General features: G+C 48.8%; 2 protein-coding genes across 9 annotated transcripts; both read left to right on the forward strand.

The window, feature by feature from the left end:
- Positions 1–90: 90 nt before the first annotated feature.
- On the forward strand, positions 91–3038 carry JAGN1 (jagunal homolog 1). Its single transcript, XM_004738486.3, has 2 exons — positions 91–323; positions 2056–3038. The coding sequence occupies exons 1-2, from the start codon at positions 235–237 to the stop codon at positions 2516–2518; spliced, it is 552 nt and encodes a 183-aa protein (XP_004738543.2). The 5' UTR covers positions 91–234; the 3' UTR covers positions 2519–3038.
- A 5014-nt stretch (positions 3039–8052) lies between these two features.
- IL17RE (interleukin 17 receptor E) lies at positions 8053–20071 on the forward strand. Of its 8 annotated transcripts, XM_045063300.1 has the most exons (17): positions 8438–9088; positions 9442–9457; positions 10059–10178; positions 10822–10919; positions 11181–11340; positions 11430–11569; positions 12451–12519; positions 13400–13466; positions 14433–14608; positions 14700–14747; positions 14830–14875; positions 15047–15195; positions 17362–17430; positions 17897–17948; positions 18033–18134; positions 18222–18281; positions 18662–20070. In XM_045063300.1, exons 1-17 carry the CDS (start codon positions 8957–8959, stop codon positions 19255–19257), a joined length of 2100 nt encoding a protein of 699 aa, XP_044919235.1. In that variant the 5' UTR covers positions 8438–8956; the 3' UTR covers positions 19258–20070. The 8 variants fall into 8 exon arrangements, with proteins under 8 accessions (XP_044919234.1, XP_004738544.1, XP_004738547.1 ...); XM_045063299.1 differs by lacking the exon at positions 9442–9457 and adding an exon at positions 8053–8175 and having other exon boundaries at positions 9031–9088; positions 14830–15195; positions 18662–20071; XM_004738487.3 differs by having other exon boundaries at positions 8431–9088; positions 14830–15195; positions 18662–20071.
- The last annotated feature ends 9 nt before the right edge of the window (positions 20072–20080 follow it).

Below are 20080 nucleotides of genomic sequence, written 5' to 3' on the forward strand. Positions count from 1 at the left end.
GTCAAGCGGGAAAGGGAAGCCGCGGCGGGGCCGCGAGAGCGTGAGCGTGCGCGTGCGCGAGGGCGTGACCACAGAGTCGGTCCTCCGGAGACAGAGAGGCCGGAAGTTGTCCTCAGAACCGCGCGACTGTTAGGGTAGCAAGCTGAGGCGGCGCTAACCGGGTGTGCGGGCAGCTGGCCCGGTAGTCCCGGTGGTGGGTCGGCGTGCGGGGATCTGGGGTTCTGGGCAGGGATAATGGCATCTCGGGCAGGCCCGCGAGCGGCCGGTACCGACGGCAGCGACTTTCAGCACCGGGAACGCGTCGCCATGCACTACCAGATGAGGTATGAAGTGAGGCGAGGAGCACGGAGGCCTTCTCCCCAGCCAGAGCCCGGAGGGCCTGGAAAGCGGCACCGGCCGGTCCTCAGGGGCTTACCCACCCCAGCCGGCCCTCACGCATCTCCTCCCGTGACGGCCCAGGGCCTGTCCCCAATTTTGGGAAGCCCCTTCACCACCCGGTGATCCGCCCTGTTCCTGGAAGGGTCCAGTCCCTGCCTTCTAGGCTCCAGAGTCCGGAGCGATGCTGGCCTCGCTATGACCTCGGAAACCCAGTTTTTAATTAAAACCCACTTTCCTCATCTGTGAAGGGAAAAAACAATCCATTATTTAGGTTTTGGTGAAGAATTAGTGAGGTAGTAATTCGTGTAAAGAGCCTGCCCAATACATGGTAGCTTTGTATTTCGGGTCATTTTGGAGAATGTGGACGATAAAGCCCATCCTTTCCTCGCCTACGGGGAATTTTTAGGAACACTTCCTTGTAAGGGTTATTTCCACCTTCGTTTATTCGTCCGACAAGTATTTATTGAGTTTCTACCCATCGGGCATTGTGCTAGGCACTGAGGATATAATAGTAAGCAAAACAGACCTGGTCTTTGTATGCATGTTACACCTTAAAAAAAAAAAAAAGTTTCTTTAAAAAAGACAAAAGCTGGTCCCTGCCTTCATGGATCATGAAGTCTACAGGTGACTGTCTTTTTCCCCCTTACCTTTCCACGTTTTCTATAATGAATATTTTTAAAATAAAATTTTTGGAAAAAAAGATTTTCTTTAACTAAACCCATCAAACTCTCCCAGAATGTTTTCCACATGTTTCCAGAGTTTTGAAGAAAGACAAGCTCTTTGGACCTTCTTCTCATTCTTATCCTTAGACCCCAGACTAAGAGGATTTGACAGTCCAAGCAAGTGTTTTGATAACTGTCCAGAGCAGAAACTGCCCTCAGGGGTGAGGAAAATACATTGAGGACCTGAGAGAATTAGAATAATAAGAGAAATATATGTGCTTGCTTTGGCTGTAACATCTATTTTAGCTGGGGAAATACGGGCAGCCTGAGTTTATTTCCTTGCTGCCAGTATCTCCTTTCTCTAGGCTATATTCTAATGGTGCAGTCAAAGTCAACTCTCTAAACACAGCTCTGAGTTACTCTTTTGCCTATAATCTGACTCACGCCTTGCAGCTTCATATACTGCTCTTCCCCTTCCCACTGCAAAATATTCCTGCCACACTATCTGCTTTCCTGGAACACAGTGCTTATGTCTTTTTGACTGCATGCTATTACCTCTGATGGGAATCCCTGCTGCAGCCACCCTTCAGAGCCTATCTCAAATATCACTGTCCTCTAGATAACCTCAGACATCCCATCCTAAGCTGAATTGATTACTCCTTCCTGGGATCTCATATATCTGGCAACATATATTTACTAGAGTTCTTCCAGTTCATTTTCCCAATTTTTTCTTTTTCTTTTTTAAAGTAGACACCACACCTAGCATGGACCCAGCGTGGGGCTTAAGCTCACAACCCTGAGATCAAGACCTGAGCTGAAATCAAGAGTCAGATGTTTAACTGACTGAGTCACTCAGACACCCTTTATTTTTTATTTTTGTTCCTTGTCCCCAAGAATCCAGGCAGGGACTATATCTTACTCACATTTGTATCCCAGTGTCCAGTATAATTGCTTGGCATATAGTTGGTCAGAAAATTTGAATGAAAGGTACTTCTTCCTCTGCTCTGCCCCACAGTGTGACCCTCAAGTATGAAATCAAGAAGCTGATCTACGTGCATCTGGTCATATGGCTGCTGCTGGTTGCCAAGATGAGTGTGGGACACCTTAGGCTATTGTCACATGATCAGGTGGCCATGCCTTATCAGTGGGAATACCCCTATTTGCTGAGCATTGTGCCCTCTCTTTTGGGCCTCCTCTCCTTCCCTCGCAACAACATTAGCTACCTGGTGCTCTCCATGATCAGCATGGGGCTCTTTTCTATAGCTCCTCTCATTTATGGCAGCATGGAGATGTTCCCCGCTGCACAGCAACTCTACCGCCATGGAAAAGCTTACCGCTTTCTCTTTGGCTTTTCTGCTGTCTCTGTCATGTATCTGGTGTTGGTGCTGGCGGTTCAAGTACATGCCTGGCAGTTGTACTACAGCAAGAAGCTCCTAGACTCTTGGTTCACCAGCACACAGGAGAAGAAGCGTAAATGAAGCCTGCCTGTTCCTGTGGGGTGAAGCCTGGGCCTCCCATTGAGCCAAGTGAGAAGGTAGAGGAGCTGTTCTGAAATTGTTGGTGATTTTGGCAGCTGGTGCAAACTAGGCCCACGTTCTGGAAAGCCCCTCCTGTTGCTATAGCTGAGGTGACAAAACTATATTTAATTTATTCCTGGTTGGCTGGAACTGGATGATCAACAACTATAAAGCCGACTTCAACTGGTTGAACTTGAGGCCCTTCAGGGTTTTTCAAGACAAAGCCTCATCCTTGCCTCCTCTTGGTCATTCTTTCTGCTTGCATCCATTACCCCTTAGCCATCAAGACTGAAAGAGATAGGGAATAAATCAAATTCTACTCCAGACTGTAGGTGGTGGGGCAGGAAACATTTGGGAGGCTCCCCCCTGCAGGCTGTGGTCTCTACTACAAAGAATTTTAATTAAAAAGAGCTTCAATAGGGCGCCTGGGTGGCTCAGTGGGTTAAGCCGCTGCCTTCGGCTCAGGTCATGATCTCAGGGTCCTGGGATCGAGTCCCGCATCGGGCTCTCTGCTCGGCGGGGAGCCTGCTTCCTTCTCTCTCTCTCTCTGCCTCTCAGTGTACTTGTAATTTCTCTCTGTCAAATAAATAAATAAAATCTTTAAAAAAAAAAAAAAAAAAAAGAGCTTCAATAAAGTTAAAACTGTCTTGTCCACCCTCTGCCTTGTGTTGGAATTTGATAAACTGTGACAGACACAGGAGGTAGCTAGAAGTTTCCCACAAAAACTGGAAGTAGCAGTAGAAAAGTGAACTGGCCGCAGGGAAACTTAAGTCATAGTGGGAGCCCTGCATCTGATTGACAGAAACTACCATTGGCCAAACATTTAATCTCCCCACCTGTAAAATGGCCCATTCTCACTTATCCTGCTTGGGTTATGGCCTCTTCTTTTGGTAGGATATTCATGTTTATCATTCAGGGTTAACACGTTGTCCTTTATGTGTCTAATAATACAGTATCCAAATAATTTTAAGGTATCCCTGCCTGTAGTCTGGGTAAAAGATGGTATACATGTGAAACAGCTTATAAACTCAGTATCTAATAGTGTGGAGCAGATGAATTAAAAATGGAAGTGGGAAAGACGTCTGTGAACTAAAGGCCGTTTTCATACCTAAAAGTCTGACATAGTAAATATGTACTGCAGGAAAGATGCATGTCCCTTTGGTCTTGTCCGCTTGACTTTATTGTCTCTGGATGCTGTCCAGATCTCTATTTCTATACCTCTGCCCTCTCCAGAGTTCTAGTCATTTTTTTTTTTAGTCCTTTTATTCTATAAACATTAAGTATATATTCAGTCATTCTTAGATGCTGTTCGTATTTAACACTGCCAAATCTCTTCCTCCACGTGTCCTGACTATCCTCTCAAGCTCCATGTGTCCCAAACTTAACTCCTTGTCTTCTACCTCCTACCCATACCTCTTCCTGTATCCCTGTTTGCAATTGAGTATACCAAAAGCACAGTTCTAGATCTGTGGGATACAAATAGAATTGAGATACAAATAGCACAAGTCAATTACTATATGCTATTGTTTTTTGAACTGCCAAAATACCTTTCTCTCAGGTGTTTTCGAGGTGTGACTTCAGTACACCAGTCTTACATTATCTCCCAATACTCTCAGACTCATCAGTAGAACCTCATGAATCCCCATATCGCTTTCATATTTTCCCAGTCTGTTGAAAAATTCCCCTTTTAGACCTTAATATGCCTTTATTACTTATCGTTCAGGATTCAGTTTATATGGTAATTTAGGAGCCTTCTGGTTGCTTCAAAGAATAAGAGTTCTTTCTTTGGGGGCGCCTGGGTGGCTCAGTGGGTTAAAGCCTCTGCCTTCTGCTCAGGTCATGATCCCGGGGTCCTGGGATCGAGCCCTGCATCAGGCTCTCTTTGAAGCAGGGAGCATGCTTCCCTTCCTCTCTCTCTGCCTACTTATGATCTCTGTCAAGTAAATAAATAAAATATTTTTAAAAAAAAGTTCTTTCTTTGAATCGGTGTGGCATTTTTATTTTACCTCTTATGGACAGAGTTATTTGTCTATATGTCTTTTCCTCACCCCTTGCTCAGTACTTAAACATAGTGTGTGCTCTACTGAATGAAATAACTTGTGCTACTGTAGACTGAAGACAATATATATTGCACAGAGGAAAGAATTAGACTGAGGCAGGCATAGAATTTGAAGAGCAAAGGAAATGAGAAGGAAATGTGTGAGTAATGGAATTATGTGCACCAGGCACAGATTGCTAATTTTTAAAGAATTGGGCCCATTTTAAAGAATTGGGCCATTAACTTAAAATTAAAAAAATTTTAAGTTAAACTTTTCTTTGATAATTGGAATGATACTTCACAGACTTAGAGTGCTTTTAAAGACCCATTATGGGGGGCACCTGGGTGGCTCAATGGGTTAAAGCCTCTGCCTTCGGTTCCCAGGGTCCTGGGATTGAGCCCCGCATCGGGCTCTCAGCTAGCAGGGAGCCTGCTTCCTCCTCTCTCTCTGCCCGCTTCTCTGCCTACTTGTGATCTCTGTCTGTCAAATAAATAAATAAAATCTTAAAAAAAAAAAAAAAGACCCATTATGGAAATTACTGTCAATGAAAAAGAAAGCCATTTGGTTTATTTTCATTTTCTACTTTTTGGGTTATTGGGGTTCTGCTTTTCAAATCATTTTTCTCCTGCCTCATGGTTGTAGCAAACAAGATCTCCTTTGAATGAAATCTTGATTTAGTGGGAAGAGCACTGTATTTGGATGGTAGAAGATGGGTTCGAGTACCAGCACACCTAATCATATGGCTAAAATCAACCCTGCCTATTTCACAGGACTGTTTTGAAGATCAAATAAGGCGAAGAATTACGAAGGTGCTTTGTGAATTATGTAACATTATATAAATGGGAGAAATGGCTATTTCCTCATGTTTGCAGATCTAGGCTATAGGCATTGGAGGGACCCTTAAGAGAGCATCTAGTCTATGAGAAAGACAGTGTGGCATAGTGGAATGAATACAGCTTCTTATCCTAGACTGACTTAGGTTGGAATTCTGCCTTTTGCCTTGAGCAAGATCTCTGATTTTTTTTAAAGATTTTATTTATTTGACAGAGGTCACAAGTAGGTAGAGAGGCAGGCAGAGAGAGGGGGGGGGAAGCAGTCTCCCCACTGAGCAGAGAGTCCGATGTGGGGCTCAATCCCAGGACCCTAGGATCATGACCTGAGCCGAAGGCAGAGGCTTTAACCCACTGAGCCACCCAGGCACCCCTGGGAGTCCCTATCTCTTAAGCATAATCTCTTGCCTTGGAATTCTGGAGGTTGATCCCTTCTGGGAGAGCAGAAGTAAGGAAGGAACACCCATCCATTCTTGGTTTACACTGGTCTAATGCGTTGGCCCTTCCTGCCTAAGGTGCCCTAACAGTAGGCGCTGTTGCCCCAAGAGACTTTCAGAATCAGCCATTATAGAAAGAGCCTGGAGATGCTGGTGCGTGGTCTGACCAGAGTCCATGTAAGGGGGAAGGCTCAAGAAAAACAGCTGTCCAAGGCCCCCACAGTGTGCTCTCTATCTGAGCATGTGCAGGGGCCTGCCACAATTTCCTGGCTCCTGGGTTAGTCCCCAAGTAAAGGTTATTAGAGCATGAAGTCTGGGTTAGCTCATTTAGACACAAACCACAGGTAAGACAGGCTTCAGCCGTCTTCTAAGAAGACAGGGCCTCTGTGCTGCAGTTGGCTTTTACTCCAGTTGGCTACCTTGAATTCCAGCCACAGTTACTCCTCCCCTGTTGACTCTTGCCAAACAATCCCTACTAGTCTGGAAGTCTGAACCACTAACTCACTGTCATAAGACCTACTTTCCCTTTGTTCTTTCCAACTATTCCAAATTCTTCCTTCATACTGTTAACCCTACCAACTACATTGCACTGCTAAATCTAGTAATTCTGTGGATCCCAGAGCCCATAAACACCTTAACTTCTCACAGATCTTCCCAAGCAGTATATTCTGGCAGAAAGACATGGTGGTGAGACCCAGATCTCCATTTTTGTGCTTGGACAAGTTACTTAATCTTCCTAGTGTGTTCAAGTCTATAAAATGGTTTAAAAAGACTTCAAGGGTTGTAGTACTAATAAAATGAGATAATGTAGGCAAATCATATGGCCTCGAGTCTGATAGTAAGAATTTAGCAAATCTTGAACTGTTTCCCTACTCTTCACTAGATGTGCTTGAGTTTGCCTGCAGTGCTCCCTACCCTAAATCTTTTTTTAGGCTCCACAATCAATAGGCAAACCAGCAAGACAATAAATAAAACACAACCTTCTTTTCTCTGTTCCTTCCCCCTTTCTTCCCCACCTTAATTCTTTTTCTTTTTCTATGCTGTCATTTTCTTCCCTTTCTATTTTTTTTTTCTTTTGTATGTGTGAATGTGGGTCCTTTTACTTCTTTTCTTCTTCTCCTACCATATCTTAGCCTCAGGGTCAGGGAGCAATTAAGGAAATATTTTCACTATGATAGATCAGAAAATATAAGAGGTCAAGAAATAGAAGTATTCTAGGGATGCCTGGGTGGCGCAGTTGGTTAAGCATCTGCCTTTGGCTTGGGTCATGATCCCAGGGTCCTGGGATTGAGCCCCATGCTGGCTCCCTGCTCAGTGTGGAGCCTGGTCCCTCTCCCTCTGCCCCTTCACCCCTGCTTGTGCTCTCTCCCCTCTTTCCCTCTCCCTCTCTCTCTCAAATAGAAGGATGAAATCTTTAAAAAAAAGAAAAGAAAAAATAGAAGTATTTTAGAATGGAACCAAGCTTCTCACTTCATGCCCTCAGCATTGGAAAATGCATTATTTATATAGATCTAAACCACTGTAAGCTAGGTAAAAATTGGGGGGAAGAACTAACCTATCTTTAATATGGCCACCCCACCCTTGGCTTCCTTCGTATCTTACTGATCTGTTTTCGCAGTGATGGGTTCCTAGGCCAAAACCCAGGACTGTGCCAGGCAAACCCTTTTGGGTCTCCAAGAGTAGAAAGAGATGAGGCAGTGGGAAGAGGAACCATAGGCTGGTAGAAAGAGGAATGAATTATGAGAAGTGGCAAATTGGAGCTCCGTGGTCTAGAGCCCTTTGATGGAATCACTCTTCTTTCTCTTTCCCTATTTCTCTCTTTACGAAATGAAAATAATTCGCACTTACCTGTCTCATGAGATGATTAGGTAGATCAAATACGGAAGTGCTTGTAAAATGTGAAGCAGGTAAACTGCTGCTTAAATGAAATGTATCATTATTTAGTTATTCAATTACAAAACCACCTATTTCTTAAAATCAATGGCTAGGCATTGGAGAACGTAAAGTATAGGCAAAACTCAAAAGCTTGAGCGTATTTTTAGGATTATGGGTCGGATGGGTCTTCAGACAGTGGACCTAGAATTGGCTGCAGGGAGGCTAGGATCAGGCTGCTGAAAGGTGCAGAGGGACAATAACAATATCAAGATGACTTGATCCCTTCGGTGTGCCCCAAACTTGCTTTCTATGTGTGTCACCAAGTTAAGGACTGAAGCAGCTCAAATGCTCCATGAGCAGGAGGAAGCTGTGGGATGATGGGCAGGGTCCCCACAAAGCCTGGAGCCTCGTCAGCATCGGAAACCACAGGAAACCAGGTCAGTGCGTGGGGCCTGCTCCTTCGGCTCCAGGGCTCAGCTATGCGCTCTGGGGCTTCCTGAGCAGACTGTACTGATTAGAGGATCCTTGAAACTGGAGACCCCTTTGGCATGGAGCCCTTTGTCCAGAAGAGCTGGCTGGGGAGAGAAAGCTGGGCTATATAGTGTTGAGGGTCAGCTAGGTGGGGAGTAGTATGTATATGGGGGCATGTGAGGTTCACGTGCATCCTACAGTGACTGTTGTTCTGTTCAACTCTAAATGGTGCCTCAGTCACCTCTGTCTCCAGACCCTATTGCAGAATAGTGCTTAATAGTTGTTAATTCTCTAAGTGAGGGGATAAAGCACATCTCCAAGTCAGCTCCAAGTCCAAGAGCATTAGTGGGTGAGTCAAATCTGCAGGGTGTTGCAGGAGTAGGAGGGGTTAAGAAGTGGGGACAGCCCTCCATCCCCTTAACCCTGCGCTGGCCTCTTTCCTGTTATTTCTCTGCCAGAGCAGGAGCCCCTTGCCCTCCAGGGGAGCAGTAGGGTTTTCTGGGGGCGAGGGGGTGGCAGGGGGGTTGCAGCAACTGTCCTTCTGTCCCTCCGCTAGGAGAAGGAATGTGGTCTGGCTGGCTGGTTAGGATCTAGGATCGAGGAGGAGCTTTGGGGCAGGGCGGGGCAGGGGCTGGCAGGGGCGAAGACTCTGGCTCCCTGCACTCCCTGGGGCTGCACAGCAAGGGCCTGCTGCCCACCTTCAGACTGTGCAGCCATGGTCTGGGTGCTCTGACCCCACGGAAGCCCATGGGGAGCCCCAGATTGGCAGCTCCACTCCTGCTTCTCCTCCTGCTGTTCATTGGGCTCTCTGCCTCCGCCAGGATTGGCTGCCCCTACCTGCCCCGCTGGAGCACGCACTGTCTGCTGGCCTCCCACATGGTAAGGTAATGCTGCGGCTGCCCTGTAGGGACTTCTCCCTGCCACAGGCTGGTAAAGTTCCCCACTTTTCTGCCTGTCCTCTCATGTCTCCCAAGTCCCTAGGCCTTGCTTGCAGCCCCAGTGTGTCCTCTATATGTCTTGCAGGGGTAGCCAAGGTTCTGGAGTGCTGAGGACCTGGGCAGGATTGAGCTGGGAAGACAAGAGCCAGAATGGATGGGCTATTGGGATATGGGCCTTGGAATTAGGTGATTTGAGTCAAAGACCCCAGGGAGAATGCTCCCCTGGCCCACCATAGGAATCCCTACTAATAATTCTTCTCTTCTTTCTTGCCCCTGCTGGGCACTTGTCTTCAGGAAGACACTCCCACTGGTGAGTCTCATTCCCTGCCCTGCTTCTCTTCTGTGTCCCTTTTGTTCCAGATCCCTAGGGAGCTTTCCATTCAAATTTTTGTCTCCCAACTTGGGAAGTTAGTGTATCAAGGAGAAAACACAGGATTTAGAATCAAGGCAAGCCTGGATTTGCATTGCAATTCCACCACATACTTCACATGTGGCCACAGGCAGTGCCTTTAGCCCCTCTGACTCCCTGTTTCTGAGGGGCAGTTTCTGAGGGCTAGAGAAGGGTGGTAGAAATGATTGTAGGATGAAAGCCGCTGCCCCTGAGCTGTGGGAGGATTAAAGGAGAGACGCAGGATAACCTCTAGGCACTCACCTTAACTATTCCCTCCCTCCTGTCAGTGCCAAAACAACGATCTTTCATATCTAATAGTATCTGGTTTATGGATCATTTTCCCACACGTTATCTCACCTGATCTTGACAACAGTCCTACTTTATGAACGAGGAAGCTGAGGCTTAGAGAGAAGTCCATAAATTGCCCAAAGCTGCACATCTCAGCCTCCAGTCCACCTTGTCTGAGGCAGGAGGGGCTGCTCGGGACCCTACCGTGTGATTTACTTTTTATCTTTACCAGGAAGTTCTGCCCATATTCCTGGCCATACCCAGCTGGCCCTTGCTGTGTCCCCAAGGCCTGAGTGTGCTCAGCTCTGGCTCTGCCGCGATTTGTGCCTGCATCTGGTGTCCGATCCTCTAGGTATGAGAGAGAGCCCTTTGGGCTGTTCTCAGTGGAGATGTGAATTAGGGTGTTTGGGGGTGCCCAGGCTGAGGAAGGTGGGACTAATCATGTCTCTCCTATTGTCAACCTCCATAGAGATAGGTCATCCTAAAATAGCATGCCACAGCTGATGCTTAAGGCTCAGTTGTATCATTTTGTGAAGGTGTTTCTCCTTTCCACGGGTACCAATGCTTGAGATTAAATTGTTCTAGTTCTGCGAGTTTACTAGTACTACCTTCTATTTGCAAAGTAAGATCTTTCTTATTCTCTGTATTTTCATTGGCTAGTTCAGTGCCCAGCACTTACTAAACGCCCAAACACCACTTAAGAATTCAGTTTCTAATTTTTCACTGTTTTAAATAATGCTACAATGGATATTTTTGCACATATATATATATATATATATATATATATATATACATACATATATATGTATGTATGACTTTTTATCTACTTAAGAAATTAATCCTTTTTGACTATTTCATAACTTTCAGGACTAAAAAAGCTTGATACAATTACCCTCCATGATTTGAAATGACTTACTATCTAAAATCAGGCCACATTTCCAGGCAGCAGAGGGGCAGTGAAGGGTTGGATAGTAAATATGTCCTTTCCTGCACAGGCCTCCAGGGGGGCTGGTTCCACCTCCTGGTGCAGAAATACAAAAAGTCATGTAAGTTCCAGTTCTGTAGGAGACACAAGATGCCAGCATCTGCTCAGGTACTCCCCCTGCCTTTTCCAGCTCTGCTTTACGCCCCACAGCACTTTTGTTCCTAGCCTTTGTTCCTCTCCTTTGTACTCTAGTCACGTGGTGAACGAAAGATAGAAAGCGTGGTGATGAAGTGGACTGTTTTGTCCATTACACACTTAGGGAAACCAAGGCCTAAAGATTGAATGACTTGCCTGTGGGGCCCCAGGTTCCAGAAGCAGCAACAAAAGCCTGATTCCTGGCCCAAGGCCAACCATGTTCTCTGCCTACAGAAGAAGCTGCTGAGTGGCTGTTGCCTGTCTGGGAAGGGTCATCACATCGCTGTCCCCTCCCCAGACATCTCTCACAAGGGGTTGCGCACTAAAAGAGCCCAACCTTCAGATCCGAAGGCATTGAAAGTTCTCCCCAGACCCAGCTCACAAAGGCATGAAGGTAAGCGTGGGGTGTGACCAGAGATGGGTGCAGCCAAGTATTGGTGCATGTGCCCAAGCCAAGAGACAAGGGGTCCCCCTTCTCCCCAGGGCCTGAGTTCTCCTTTGATTTGCTGCCTGAGGCACGGACTATTCAAGTGACCATTCCTCCAGGACCTGAGGTCAGCGTGCGTCTTTGTCACCAGTGGGTACTAGAATGTGAGGAGCTGAGCAGTCCCTTCGACACGCAGGTATGGAATATTGTCTCCCTTCAAAAAGCCAGATCACATAGTTCTGGAGCAAAAAAGATCGCCCCATTGTATACATGGGGAGACTGAGGCCCGGAGAGGGATAGTCATTGTCTAGGACCTCCCTACAAGTCTGAAGTACCAAGCATTTAAGCCTTCTTTGGATTAGACAGAAAGTTCAGGGGTCCCTGTCAGCTGGGAGGAGAGGAAGGCAAAGGACAAATAGAGACTTGGAGCAACCATGAATGCCCAGCAGAGAAATGAATACAGCATATACCCCCAGCAAGAAGACTCTCAGCGAGATTCAGGTTGCATTAAGAAGGCTTTTCAGTTCCCTCCAAGAAGTGGTTACATCTTTCTTGGTACCCTTCCATCTCCCTCCTTTTGCTGCTGCCCCTCAGAGAATGAGATGTTCCCCATTTCCTCAGGCCGGGCCTCATATCCCCCTTCAACCTCCAGTTGCTGTCAATGCCCTGGTATGCGGTTGGTACCATTTGTGGGACTGAAGCTGTACCTCTGAGGGCCTCAGCTCTCTTCATTTCTCAAATGAAGATCACTGTGATGCTAGTGTTCAGTTCATTGAGTTAATGCTTCTAGCACCTAGCACCCTCCCTGGCATACAGCAGAGGCTCCAAAAATGTTTAATCCTCTCCTTATTTCCTCCCTGTTCCCACCTCATATATTGAGACACCTAGATCAAATAGACTATAGAGCAGGGACAACCCACCACCCCAAAAGGAAATTTCGCAGTGGAAGAAGTAAGTCTTAGATAAGAGGAAAAACAGGGTGTGTTGGCCAAGGTTTCCACTTTTTACTGCCCTTGTCCAGGGTGCCTAAACTCTTTCTCAGGCATTTCTTCTCTCCTTTTGCTGCTTTGTCAACAGAAAATTGTGTCTGGAGGCCACACTGTAGACCTGCCTTATGAATTCTTTCTGCCCTGTCTGTGCATAGAGGTGAGCAGAGGAAAGGTCTGGGTTGTCCCCGGCTCCACTTATAGGCCTCCCAGAGGCACAGTTGGTCAAGTGTATCTTTAGTGAGCCAGGTCTTAAAAAGACTGAGTGTTGACGAGATGCTTGGGAAGATGGTTGCCAGCTTGACTGTGAGCCACGTGCTGGGCCAGAGACGGAAGCGTCCTGCCGAACAGGAGGTATTTTGGGGGGCGGAGGGGTGAGTCCCACCTCAGTCCAACTAAACCCAGCTTTTCTAGGTTCAGACTGGCCTTAGCGCACAGTAACGGAACACACAGTTACCTTTACTGTGTGTTCTGAGCAATCATGTGGGGCCACTGGCAGGTTCCATATGGCTTCAAAAGTCTTGTCATCATGAACCTGCCCTGGCAGTTCTCTGCTCCTTACAAAGCCAAGGTGCCTAGCATTAAGACTTCTTTGGACTAGACAGAAAATGCAGGGGACCTTGTCGACCAGGAGGAGGCAAAAGGGGAGGTACAGAAGGACACGTGGGGCAGGGAGCAGCTGCTGGGGTGGACAATCCCTATTTGGGTGGTCCAGAGGGAGGGGTCTGTGCAGGGCATTCTTTGGGAAGTCAGGAAAGTTAAAAGTGGAGGAATGTGAACTTCCCCTTTTTCTGGGGGGAGCATAGGTTCTCCTCTTCAGGGAGAAGAGGACTCAGCCTCCCCGGGTGTGACCTTGCTCCTAGACTCTGGTCATACCCCACCGACCCTTGCCCATACCCTTCACTGATTCCTCTCCTCCATGCCCCACCCCAGCTCGGGCAGCTGGCATCAGGGCAAGGTCAAGCCAGGAGTTCCATGTCTGAGTGATAGAGGAGAAGCCGTTCCTATGACCCTTCCTGACTGTTCAATTTTCCCCCCAGGTATCCTACCTGCAAGAGGACACCGTGAGGCGCAAAAAATGTCCCTTCCAGAACTGGCCTGAAGCCTGTGAGTGCTGCATATGTGCATTCATAGCCCTCAGTGTCTTACACACACACACACACCACACACATACACACACACACAATTCACACCTATGTTGTGGAGGAAGACCCCAGAAGGCATGCAGGCACTTTCCCTGGAGTTGGTAGCGGGAAAGGGTTAGTGTATCTACCATTCACCTCCCAACAAATCAGAGTATTAAACATGGTGCTAGGCACTGTGAGAGGTTCAGAAGCAGGAGACCCAAGAGGTAGTGTCCTAAGAGGATGGGCCTGAAGTCCTGAGGTCCCATCTCACTTTTTATTCTCTGAACCTTAATTTCTTCATCAGCAAAGTAGTGATACTTGCCCAGCCTTCCTTTCCAACTGTGGATGAGACTTACATTCAATATTATATGTGAAAGTGGCTGGTGATGTCTGAAATGCTGTATGCATGTTGTCATCCCCAAATCAAAGAGACAGGACCCTGAAACACAGCAAATGGATAGTGCAAAGCAGCCCAAAGTCCAGGGCACCTTTAGAACGGTGGGCTAGGCTATAGGCCATAAACTCAGGAAAGGGAGAAGCCCATGAAGTCTGTCAGATCATAGGGTCTCTTACAGGAGGGGACACCTGAGCTGGACTGAGAAAAGGGACAGTATTTCAAAAGGAGAGTAGTGAGGGGAACATCCCTGGTTCTGAGAGGAACCTAAGCAAAGATCTGCAGATTTTTAGTTTGGGGAGCAGCAGAGAACTGGTCAGAATGGAGGCACAGGCAGGAGATGAGACAGCGAAGTGGAAATGGTCATAAAAGGTCTGGAGAAGGCATGCTTATTGATAGGATCACCTAGACACGCCAGCAAATGTGCTGGGTATCTTCATAAAGTCATCCCCCGGTGCCCCCAGGGATGGGGATACAAAGCGAGGCTGAGGCCAAAGCAGGGCCCAGGCCTCAGCGGGCCTCATTCTCTGCCCCTGCCTGCCGCATGCCCAGATGGCTCAGACTTCTGGAAGTCAGTGCACTTTACCGACTACAGCCAGCACAGTCAGATGATCATGGCCCTGACCCTCCGCTGCCCACTGAAGCTGGAGGCCTCCCTCTGCCAGAAGTGGGGCTGGAATACCCTCTGTGAAGACCTCCCCAATGCCACGGCTCGAGAGTCAGAGGGGGTGAGCCCGCCACCCCCCGCCCCTGGACTTGAGCAGGCAGGGCTGGGGCCCAGAGCCCTGCTCCCTGACTAACTCTCTTCTCCTACCACAGTGGTATGTCTTGGAGGGAATAGACCTGCATCCCCAGCTTTGCTTCAAGGTATAAGCGTGGGGGACAGTGGATGGGGAGGGGTATGGATAGTCCCTGGAGCTTGCTGACTTACCATTCTTGGATTTCTCAGTTCTCATTTGGAAATAGCAGCCATGTTGAATGCCCCCACCAGACGGGTGAGCTGATAAGTGACCCTGGCTGGGATGCCCTTCCACCACTGAACCCTTACCCAACTGGGACCAAACCAGGCTCAAGCCCTGTTCTGACTTCTCTGACAACCACAACCCAAATCCTATCGCCTCCTGCAAACAGAATGTCTCCCATGATACCCTTTCCCACCCTGGCAGCCCCATCCTGGAATGTGAGCATGGATACCCAGGGCCAGCAGCTGGTCCTTCACATCTCCTCCAGGATACACGCCACCTTCAGTGCTGCCTGGAGCCACCCAAGCTTGGGGCAGGACAGCTTGGTGCCCCCTGTGTACAGCATCAGCCAGGTATGGCCCAGCCAGGGCTCCAACCCTCTCCCCCCCACCTCCACCGTCTTGTTGCTCAGAGCACAGCAAGTGGAGGCAGACAAATCTCTAACTTACATCATCTGGCTATTTATTTACTTGACCAGTCTTTGTTCAGCTGGTTCTTCAGTCAGTGGAGGGTTCATGGAGCAGTTTCTAATCCTTTTAGTTTCTGAGCTTACCCCAGATAAAGTGGCAAGAGACCAGCGCTCCCACATCCAGCTGTCCTCTGACCACTCGGTCTGCTGCCACATTTTATACCAAGGCCCTCTCTCGGACCCAGCTGTTCTCTACCCCTGTTTGTCTCCACAAGGCACTTGGCAGACGTTCCCTATCTTAGGAGGCAGAGCCCCTAGAAGCTGAGGAACTCTTCACAGAATACTGTGAACTACTGACAGATTTAACTTTATTATGTGAACTAGGAACAGTCTGACAAGAAGACTCTCTTCTGTGTATCTGATATAAAAACCACAATCATATATGTCCATCAAACCATAGCACCAATCTGACTAAGCATGAGTAGCTCCTTCCAATTCTTAAACACTCACTTGTAGCTTGCTTATTTGTCTTGCATTCTATGAGGGCTCACAAGCATACAGGTGGTAACAAATGTTTAAAATTTGGGGCACCTGGGTGGCTCAGTCGTTGGGTGTCTGCCTTCGGCTCAGGTCATATTACCAGGGTCCTGGGATCGAGCCCCACATCGGCTCCCTGCTCAGTGGGAATCCTGCTTCTCCCTCTCCCACCCCTCTGCTTGTGTTCCCTCTCTCTCTGTCAAATAATTAATAAAATCTTAAAAAAAAAAAAAAAGATAGCTGGGAGCTTCCTGGAGGAACATTACACTTTAAAAGAAAATGTTTAAAATTTAATACCAAGCCATGCTTAAGATTTAAGACCAAGTCCCATGGGATAACCTAAAATTGATAGCTAAATCCATGGACTCATTTGTTTCTGTGAGCTGGGGAAACACCACCTTCATTGAGTTCAGCCATGATTTGAGCATCACTGTGTCAGCGGGTGCTGACAGCTGGCTGAAGAATGGGGTCTGGGACAGGGGTGGTATGGGCGTTGGAGATAGAGGGAGTTCCAGAAGGATGGAGATGCTGGTCAATTCCCTAACCAACACCCAGAACATAGGGTGGAGCTGTATTCTGCCTATATACAGATGGCAATCAATTCTGTCCAATTTAGCATGCATTTCTTGAATCCCTACTCTGTGCCTACCCTGTACTGGGCCCTGGGAGATACAAGAAAAGTATATAACACAGTGTCTGCTCCTAAGGAGTCCACAGTGTAATAATAACTACTACTACTGAAGGAATTCACCCGGCACCATGTACTGTAGGGGGTGTTAACATGCATATTTCCATGGGATGCTCTCAATAACCCAGTAAAAGAAAGATTATTAGTCCTCGTGTACAAATGAAGAAACTGAGAGTCAGGAAGGGAGGTAACCTATCCCTATGCAAAGATCATACAGCTAGGAACCACAAAGGCAATAGTTAAGCTGTGGTCACTTCACAACTTGGGTTCTTTCCAGTGGACAAGCCATCCCTTCAGATGTGTGAGACAGAGAAGAGAGGCAGGTTATATAGTTAGGTTCCTTGGTTTATGAGCTTCTGGAGGACAGAGACAACATCTGTGTCTTCTTTCCTCAGAGCTTGACACAAAGTAGACACCCAGAGCATGTTTGTTGATGAGTGCCTGATTGCCTGATTAATGTGTATCTGCGCAACAGTTCCGCTCTGGGAATAATCAGTGGGATGCTTGAGAATGAAGCAGGAGGAAGACTTCTTTTTTTTTTTTTTTTAAGATTTCTAAAATTTGTCAGAGAGAGAGAAAGAGAGCACAAGCAGGGGGAGCAGCGGACAGAGAGAGAAACAGACTCCCCTCTGAGCAAGGAGCCTGATGCGGGACTCGATCCTAGGACTTTGGGATCATGACCTGAGGGAAAGGCAGACACTTAACCAAATAAGCCACCCAGGCATCCCAGGAGACTTCTTTTTTGTCAGTAGTGGCCTTAATCCTGGGTAGGATATCTGTGGGGTGGGGGTGGGGGGTAGAAAGGAAGAAGAGTGTGGGCAAAGACTCAGACTGGACAGAGCCAGATTTGACACTATGGAGACATTCTGCTCTTTGTTCCCACAGACTCAGGGCTCAAACCTAGTGACACTAGAGCTCATCATTCCCTTCCTGAAGCCAGGGAGCTGTGTCCTGGTAAGGAGTCCTGCCCTCACTCTGTACATTCTCCCCTAGCATCTACTCTACAGGGAGCTCATGGGGCAAATGCAGTCTGCAAAAATGTTTGGTTTGGCCAGCCTGGTATTTGAAATTGGAATGAGTTGCTACCATTTAAATACTGGAGAAGTCATATTTTAAAAAGCTGATTTCTGCCTTCTCCTGGGAAGAATCATTCAGGCATGGTGACAGTGGGCTTGAGCTCCATGGCACCTGATTATTTCATTCAGGGCCTCTGCCCTCCTGGTCCTCCTGGATGCCCTGGCCAGCTTCAAGTTTATTTTTTGGGTTGCCACTCTTGACCTGTTGCCTGCCCAACCACAGTTGGAGCAAACACAAACCCTGTGCTGCAGAAATTCCCTATACCCTTCTCTTGCCCTATTCAGCTTCCCCTGGGAGAAGGGGCTACCCTGGCTCACAGGGGTGGGGTGCTCTCTGCCCTCAGGTGTGGAGGTCAGATGTTCAGTTTTCCTGGAAGCACCTCTTGTGTCCAGATGGTGAGTTCTTGGGAGAGAAGGGGTGGGGTTGGGAGAAGGTTGGGCACTGAGGAGCCTGGCTTGGCCTCACTCTGCTTTACTCAGTCTCTCATAGACACCTGGGCCTCTTGATACTGGCACTGCTGGCGCTCACCACCCTATTGGGCATTGTTCTGGTCTTCATCCGCCGCCGGCGTCCACTGTCAGGTAAGCTCACTCTGGGGTAACCTGAGGATTCAGATTACCATCTGCACAGAGCCTAAGCTAGTTGCCCCCCACCCTTCGCTTGCCTAGGCTCCCTTCCAGAAGAGCCATGGCCCTCTTGGTGCGCGGAGTTCTCTGCTACCCAAAGTGGTGAGCCTCAGGCCCCCTAGTGGTCAGGAATGGTTAAGGCAGAGCAAAGGTCCCTCTGTGCAGATGGTTCACTGTTAGTGGTCTCTGGGAAGAGACCGGTGGGGCGGAAATCCAGCCTGCGCTGCACCTGCCAAACCTGGCGCCCTAGACCTGACCCCTTCCCGGGTGTTTTTATCTAATTAGCCCAATGACACCCTATAGGCTAAAGTTGCCTGAAGTACTTATCCCCAGTGCAGATAAGGAACCAGGTGGGGCACTCGATGAGTTAGCCCCAAGGCAGGGAAAAGGAGAGTCAGGGTGTAATAGGGGAGGGGAAGTTGCTGGGTTCTCCGTTAGTGGCCCACCCTTTCACCTGCTACTCCCTCCCGCCCCCTCCGCAGGCCCTGGCCGAGCGCGGCCGGTGTTGCTCCTGCACGTGGCCAACTCGGAGGCGCAGCGGCGCCTGGTGGGAGCGCTGGCTGAACTGCTGCGGGCATCGCTGGGCGGCGGGCGCGACGTGATCGTGGACCTGTGGGAGGGGACGCGCGTGGCGCGCGTGGGCCCGCTGCCGTGGCTGTGGGCTGCACGGGCGCGCGTCGCGCAGGAGCGGGGCACCGTGCTGCTTCTGTGGAGCAGTGCCGGCCCCAGTCCAGCCCAAGGCCGGGATCCCCACTCCGCACCCCTGCGCGCCCTGCTCCGCGCCGCCCCGCGCCCGCTGTTGCTGCTTGCTTACTTCAGTCGCCTCTGTGCCAAGGGTGACATTCCCCCACCCCTGCGCGACCTGCCACGCTACCGCCTCCTGCGCGACCTGCCACGCCTACTGCAGGCTCTAGACGCGCAGCCTTCCACCGAAGCCGCCAGCGGAGGCCTCCTCGGGAATCGGCGGTGCCTGCGGGGTCGCCTGGAGCTGTGCCACCGGCTGGAACTCGAGGCCGCCAAATTTTGCCCACCGAGGCTGAGCAGAGACAGGCATAGGGGTACTGGCTGGAACCCCTGAATGAGCCTTCTACCCTAGAACCCTTGGGGTGCTTCCTCAGGACTACTGGCCAAAAATTCTTACTGCTCTGTTTGCTGGCCTGGGAGTAGAGCACCTCCCTCTCTGTCCCAGCCCCTTCCTTAAGCGTCTGGCTTCTTCCTCGTGTTTACCCTTTAGGAACCAGCAGGGAGAGTCGCTGTTTAATGAGGGCTCCAGTGACCCCAGTTCTGTTGGGGGTGGGGAACTCCTCACACTTCTTTTCTTCAAAATTGCAGAAAGAGCAGTCTGCACATGCTCCAGTCCAGGCTGGAGAGGTGTGGGACAGAGGTAGAGGAGGCAGGAGCCATGCCAATTCTGAGCAAGGGGTAACTCTTTTGCAGGGTGGGGGGAGTGGAGAAAAACCCTTTCTGAGGCAGGGATACTGCTTTCCCAGAAGGGAGCCCTGTCCAGAGGATGGAGGGAGGAAGGGAGGGCGCCTGACCCAGGGAAAGAGGTTTTGGCCTTGGGTGTCCAGGGCAAAGATGGGACAGTAGAAACCAAGATCAAAAGAAGATTAATAAAGGCAAACATAATGGATAAGCTAAGAGACATGGTGTGCTTCTCTAGGGTGCCCAGGATACTGAGTTGGAGGAGGGGTCAACACAGCCCTGCCTGGGGGTTGTTATGCATCATTTGTGGGCCCAGATCTTCCATGTCCATACCCACAACCATATCCTTCACATTCTCACAAGCAAAGCCTCTGAAAGCCAAAAGAGGACCTGGAAATCTTTTTTTGCTTGTTTTAATTTTATTAATTTTATTTATTTGACAGAGAGACACACACACACACACACACACACACACA

This window comes from Mustela putorius, unplaced genomic scaffold (genome assembly GCF_011764305.1).
Source record: "Mustela putorius furo isolate JIRA1106 unplaced genomic scaffold, ASM1176430v1.1 tig00003850_pilon_pilon_pilon, whole genome shotgun sequence".
Lineage (NCBI taxonomy): Eukaryota > Metazoa > Chordata > Mammalia > Carnivora > Mustelidae > Mustela > Mustela putorius.